At 29.3% G+C, this 7440-nt stretch overlaps 1 protein-coding gene across 3 annotated transcripts; it reads right to left on the bottom strand.

Moving 5' to 3' along the window:
* LOC111039098 (alpha-tubulin N-acetyltransferase 1-like) lies at positions 1 to 4689 on the bottom strand. Of its 3 annotated transcripts, none has more exons than XM_022322419.1 (10): positions 4592 to 4689; positions 4401 to 4492; positions 4092 to 4334; positions 1252 to 1398; positions 986 to 1157; positions 729 to 870; positions 611 to 641; positions 477 to 549; positions 343 to 410; positions 1 to 278 (listed from the first exon to the last, which is right to left on the bottom strand). In XM_022322419.1, exons 3-10 carry the CDS (start codon positions 4181 to 4183, stop codon positions 158 to 160), a joined length of 846 nt encoding a protein of 281 aa, XP_022178111.1. In that variant the 5' UTR covers positions 4184 to 4334; positions 4401 to 4492; positions 4592 to 4689; the 3' UTR covers positions 1 to 157. The 3 variants fall into 3 exon arrangements, with proteins under 3 accessions (XP_022178111.1, XP_022178112.1, XP_022178110.1); XM_022322420.1 differs by having other exon boundaries at positions 4397 to 4492; positions 4558 to 4686; XM_022322418.1 differs by having other exon boundaries at positions 4558 to 4686.
* Positions 4690 to 7440: the final 2751 nt, after the last annotated feature.

Raw genomic sequence — 7440 nt, 5'->3', positions numbered from 1 at the left:
AAAAATAATGAATATTTTAGCCATTACCTATAGTAATTATTTAAATACAATATGTCAATATGCCTATTATGTATAGAGTACAATTGTGTGAATCTATAATTGTATACTAATGTGGATTAAGTTTAAGATTCTAAACTTTAATTAATAGTTGTTTGCATTATGTAGAGCTGTGATGGTATTTAAGATCTCTCTCTACATAGTCACCATACTTATTGATTTGAAGTGAGCCTAAAGCTTGTTCAGTATGCGGTTTCACTTCTTTGAACTGGTGATGAGCACTAAAGTACAGATACAATTATACATTTCATTAATAAATTATTATAGATTTTAAAATAAACATACAAGTTGTTATGGTTGACATTGTTATAGTCGTGCATCACAGAAGAAGAAGGCCCTGTACTTTGTATGATCTGTAAATAATATCAATACATTAATTATTTTCATGATTATTTAAAAATTGTTATGTTAGTACTCACTTCACCCATTGAATCATGATGTTTATGAGCTCCATGACGTCCAAATGTTGGTAGACGATTATATCCTGATGTTCTATATAAACACATAAAAATAATTAATTTCTATTTAAAATTTATATCGAATACAATTTTACCTGTTTCCAGTATTGTCATGGTTTTCGTCCACTATAAATTAACATTTTATGATTAAATATTACATTTTTAGTCAATTAAGTTGAGCAAAATATGTATACGCAAATATAGAACACTTACATTCATCAAAGAAATCCTCGTAGACAGCAAAATTGTTTTCCTGGGTTACCAATTTTGATAGTTGAAAATGTTTCCACATGAACTGCAATAGATTTGTGGTTGGCTTGTCAATAACCAAATGCTTGGGATGTAATTTTATATCCTATATAATATTATATTAATATAAGATTACAATTTTAGTTTGATAACAACCAAAAAAATTGTGACTGAATAATTATTTTAATTTTTAATAACACATCAAGTTAGGATTATTTTACCTGTAACATGTATCCAATTAGTTGTTTTCCGTAACCTTGACGCTGTTTAGATGCATGGATGTAAAAATCCAACAAACAATAAACCGAAGTTTCCGAACGGGTACCTTGTTTGTTGTTGTGAAGGAACAACTTTTTCCAACCCATCTTCAAATATCCAATAACAGCAAAATTTCTACACAAACACAATTAAGTCAATCATACTGAAATATTGGAGCTTAATTACCAAAGTAACCCCAATTATCATGTATAACAAAAATGTATCTTACGCCGGTGTATTTTGTTCGGTCATCATGTAAATAACATGATCAGAATTAATAAGCTTTTCAGCACTGGTGATTGGTGACTCCAAATGTTGAGTCATGGCCGACACTTTTCCCATATCGTCAATTATCAATCGTAAATTGTTTCTTAAACTGTCAAAACATAAAAAAACCATACGAGTTTAAAATATATTATAATATTAAACATACTTCAAGTGATATGGCGTTGTCGGACAGTTTAGACAATTAGGAAAACGCCTTTTCACTAACTACAGGAAAATTGAAGAAAGTTATACATTATACCTATGGCATAATTTGGTTGATACAATGAGGGACAAGAGAGTGCATTTGCCATTTACTCCACGGTTTTAGATGTTCTTCATATTTCATAGATTTATTATTGGAAATGAGACATGGCAAAGTGGATAACTTTAGTTTCTGAATGGAGCATTGTGCATGAATATTTATTTTACTAGGTGTATTTATATTTTGTGTGTGTGTATTGTGTACACAATTAACAGGGGGAAAAAAAATTTGGTGGTGATTTCCGATAGAAAAATTGGATCTAGTTAGTATTTTTGAGAGGTCAAAATTGAAAATTTCCAGTATTTTACAAAATACTTAAACAAAAAGGGGCTTGAAAAATGTGAATTTTTACTCAAAACTTGTTTGTAACTGAATTAATTTTATTTTCTGTTTAAATTAAAAACAAATAAACAAACAAACGTAGAAGGTACTTTAAATGTTCACCAAATGTTTGTATCAGCATTTTCTATACATGATATTAGGATAACATTTTCAAAATCTATGACTTTCTGAGAAACTATTAAAACAGTCATTTAATATTTACGATTTGTTTGATCTGGTAAAAAACTCAATACAAGGTTCCTTAAAAGTTGTTCATATAGGCATCAATTAAAAAAACTTAAAATACATTGTCACAATGAATGGCGGACAGTTTCCTCCCGATTGTTTTTGGCGTAGTAGGACATTTTCCCCCCAATATATATTCGATGCGGACATTTCCCCCCCATTTTTTTTTAAGTTTATTATTTATTATTTAATAAGAAATTATTTATTTTCAGCAAAAGATAATTTTAAAAAAAAAATGACATTTTTAACCTATTTTACTTATATACAATTTTTTTGTCTTATTATATTTATGAAAAAATGGGGGGAAATTGTCCGGATACCGTCACAATATTATCAGTGTTAAAGTGTTTAAAGTTGAATTTTGACAATATTCGTAAACATTTCAAACATTTACAAATTAAGTATTTAAAAATTCATAAAATTGTAATATCTTTACACGGAGTTCAAGCGTAACTGAAAAATCTAAAAATATATCGTAATTTTTTTGTAATGAGTTCTTTGCAAAGGTTACGAAAAATAAAAAATTATCGGCCGTCATTACACTATGGTTTCTTTAGTAATAAACGGTAATAAATAATAATCTTTGTCTTGTCTTTGTATAATAATAATCAATTAATTTCAATTTCAATTTTTATTTTTCCTATACAAACCCAATATTCGACGGTGATGCCGGTCGTGACGCGGGGTAATCTTTTTTATTTCATAGTTTTATACCCTCATTTAAGAATAATAATTAAAGTTTCACGATTAATTGAACAGAGGACGTAAGTACACGCACTTGTTTGAAGACATTTTTAGTTAAAATTTCGTCAAAATTAGATATTTAAACAAACACGTGTACCGTGTTTACACTGTAAAGATGAAACTTTTAACGTATACTATTAAATGTGTAATCTACACACAATGACATTTTCCAAAGCAATCTTATCGGCAAAAGTGAATTCAACCTACCGTAATTTTAGAATAAATTTCTAAAACAGCAATATTAATTACTTAAATAATATCATTAAAATATATAATTTAGGTTGATAGACCCTCTCCACTCAGAATCATTTTTCGTATGTAATGATTTATGATTTAATTAAAATTGAATACTTACATCCATTACAGCGGACTACTCACTGATGAGGTACACTAGACACCTAAATTGTACAGCAAAGCTGTTAGGTACCTACTTTTCCCTTATTTTTAAATTGAATTTCTTGTAACTACAGGTATATTTATTTAACATTATAAATACACTACTATTAGATATCTAGTATAATCTTCTAAATTGTCTTTTTCGAAATCATTTTTTATTGAAAAAAATATTTATTGCTTATCATTTTGCATCAAGTATGTGATACGTACAATTTACCTACTGGTTTTCATCGTATTTAAGGAATATCAATCAATATTTAAAATTACTCAAATGTACCTAATATAATAGGACATCGTATGTGTTATTGTGTTGTGTTTGTCTGACTAACGCATAACATAGCAAATGGTACGTCGAGAAAAATCCATTAGACTGTTATTTTTATATTTATATGTTATAATTATTACCTATTATAAAATTTAAAAGTAAAAATTACTAAATACATCATTATTCCGTCGTAGAAGTTGGGTTTTATGATATTTCAATTTTGAAGCACCTTGATACAATGTACTTTTTAACTTTAAATTTGAAAAATAATTCACTGTAGTATTAAAAAAAAATGGTTATGTCTGAGCTTAAAATTTGCCATGTTATGCGTTAGTAAGACAAGTCAGAGACAACAATAATATTATAATATGCGATACCTACGCCCGTTCCATGGTCCGCCATACCATCAACATTTTTACTTACCGAGAGTATTTTTTCAGTATTTTACTACCGTTTACTCCAAGAGTAGTAAAAATTATATGGTTCAGCTCTTGTAGCTTACGGACTACGGTTATGGGTAGTTCTTTTTGCATTCGTCGAAATATTCCGGAATATTATTGATACTCACTCGTGGTTGTTCTCGTATCCATCGGCCGTCAACGTGTTGTCGATCTTCAGCACCTGCCCGACGTGATTGTTGCTGTTGAATTGAAACTGCATGGCGATTGTTCGACGTGATTTCCGGAAAAATTTCTAGACTCCGGTCGAACCACGAACAGACGACAATATGATATCGATAATGGCGTCTTCGGAGCAGTAGTGAAGTCGCGATCAGTTGTGCGCCCGGTCGTCGCGAGTTTTGGACGTTGACCTATGAGGACAATATAATATTTTATTAATATTAAATATTTATGTTGCACGAATAACGGGTACCTACTAGTGGGTAGTCGCAGCGGACGTTGGACCGTCGAAACAATCAACACGGCGCACAGCGTTCCTGTGGTCGACGCCGGCAGGGGACAGGACAGGCTGTAAAACGACCGACAATAATATAAATAAACTCCCGAACCAGACCAGCTCTGGATAATAATTACCAACACAATAATTCAATATTTGTTGTCTGTTCACCTTGTTTGTGCCTTTGTTGCTGCCAGTTGGCCGTTTCTTTCTGAGTCGTTGTCTGCACGGCTGCATTTGTTGATTGCCCCTGCAGACCGGGGGCGACTAGTTGATGTTTCGTATTTGGTCGCCACTCGTCGATGCAAATTAGTGTATACGTACAAATTATATCGTTTAAAACGGCTTAAGTATGCAAGACTCTACGAAAAAAAAAACCACACTAAAATTGAAATATTATCCCAAAACCTATTTGCAATTATTTCGCTTTACGTTACGTTTTTGGTTCCAAAAAGTTAATTTATGCATGGCTCAAGCATTATATTTTATAGATGTTTCAATGTTTGGTTGCTAAACACTCAAATTGGAACTAAGTTCTTAAATTTTACTTACAAATAGTTTTATCTAATAGGCCAGTAACTTAGCAGCTATAATACCTTGGGTTGGCCATGTCTCCATAATAGATACCTATTAACATAATGTTGACATCTATGAATACAGATTACACATTATTCATATACATATTATACATATTGGCGATTGTTTTAAATAATGCACTGAGACTTACTATTATTATTATGCAATATATGTATTATGCAATACTTATATATATATCATTTCTATATAAGTGTTTTCTTTTAATGTCAAAACATAATATTATACATATTATGTTCAAAACAATGAACTATGAAGTATGCAGATGGGCAAGTCGCAAGTAGCGTCACTTATATAAAAATTTGATCGTGAAGGTAAGCTATATGTTATATTAATCATTACATAAATAGGTATAATGCATGGATGTAGATAATATGCAGATTATTGACATAATGCTTACATAAAATATCTGAAACGGATATATATCTAACTGTTCAAGGGTAGGCATTGGATTAAGCAGTGTGATAATTTGGAGTGGTGTTGGACATACAATTATTATAAATTATCCTATTAGAATTACTAGTTAGCGATTCATTAATGAATAGACATGTTTCCATTTACAAAAAAAGTGATTTAGCTATAGAAGTTTGAATGTAAGATTTTTATTTCTGGATTTGAATCAAAACTTAAAAATATAAAACTGATACCTTTTGGGCGTATAGGCTCAATTTTGGTTTTTGACTTGTAGAGGCTTTACATATTTAAATTAACCAGACCCGTGGGGGGGGGGGGCATTTGCAAGAACTATAATGACAAATAAATACTATACAGTTGAATAGTGTGAAAAAAATACCTATGACAAATAAACCTAAATCTGATACAGATTCTATTTTCATTTAAAAATTTTAAGTTAGGACATTTTTTCATTTGTTTAAATTAGTATTTTTACTATTTTTAGCATACGCGATTTGTTAGTTTTTTGAGCAAATCTTATAGTAATAACGACATAGCGTTTTTTGAAAAGAAAAAAAGAAAAATGTAAACCAATCTATATCCTCTTTTTTATGTCTGTTATCACCTTTATCGAGGTAGTAAAAATGCTTCGATTTTATACTTCATCATCTTTTCTGGTAAGAAAGTGAATCTGATTGGTACTTCGGGTGGTCAAAAGTAAAAAATGCACAATAGTTTTCAAAAGCGTCAGGAAGAACAAACAACAAAGTAAGGAAAAAATGATAGATACTCCTTTGTTATGTACATATATTTAAGATTTGAAAATTTAATACAAGAATTCTTCCTAAGTTTTCCTATATTTCACAAAAAAACAAAAATTACCGGAAAGTCGAATACATTTTTGATGAGCATTTGAAGTTAGACATTGGATATTCACCCGCAAATATTAACAAATCCTCATGGAACGATATGTTAGTCTTACCACTCTTACCATAACAATTATATTCTCACATATTATAAGACTAACAATTTGACATTTTTTAGAACTTTTATTCGCGTTTTGAATATTTTGAATGGTTATTTCGACTCGACCACGCAGTTATAAATTGTGATGTAGTAAATTATATACGTACCTATCTATTATGTATACCTACAACGTATCCATCTACAGTGGAAAGTGGGATGTCTGCATGTCTTATTATGAACTGTTAAGGAATTTGGAAATTATTTTTTTTAAATGTTGATGTATAGAAATTGAAATTAAAATGAATATTTTCTGAGTTATTAAGCTTTAATAGTAGGTACCTACTGATAATAATAAGTTAGGTTAAGTTATTAAAATTGTATATAGTTAGTAAAAAAACTACCTGCGCATAATTAGTAGGTACTAGACTAATTTATTTTTATATCTATATTATATTTTACATATAAATATAATTAAGGACTATTATTATCTTTATTCTTTAGTACAGAAAGTTTAAAAACTCAATTTTAAATTCCGATTTAGATCCATCAAAATTTTCAATAAAATCATCTTCTTAAATGTACAGTAGAAAAAAGTTATTATCATTTGAAAAAAAAGAAATTTGAACCACCGTAGGACACTTCTTCAATGGTGTTTTAAACGTTGATCTGAAAGTAGGTATAGCCGTATAGGTATATCCATACTTAGAAATTCCAAAAATTAGAATTTGATTAAATTTGTTACTAGAGAAAAATGGGGTAGAGTGAGCTTGCTCAGTTGATATTTATAAGTACTTATATAAACATAAGTATGTAGTTTTTAGTTGTAGATTAATATTATTGAGTATTGACAAATTAACACAATTTTTTTTTATTTAGAAATAAAATATATAACAAGCAATATAATATACACCAATGCATATAAATAATAACAGTGAAAATCTAAAGGCTAATATCACCAAATCCATGATAAAACTCATTAATTTTGAGAAAATGAAATAAATAATTTTAATTCAAACAATAATATTATTTAATTTCAAAATTACCTACTTAATTGATATTCACACTAT

Source organism: Myzus persicae, unplaced genomic scaffold (assembly GCF_001856785.1).
Source record: "Myzus persicae strain clone G006 unplaced genomic scaffold, MPER_G0061.0, whole genome shotgun sequence".
Classification (NCBI taxonomy): Eukaryota; Metazoa; Arthropoda; class Insecta; order Hemiptera; family Aphididae; genus Myzus; species Myzus persicae.
This window is presented reverse-complemented; position numbering and strand designations above follow the sequence as displayed.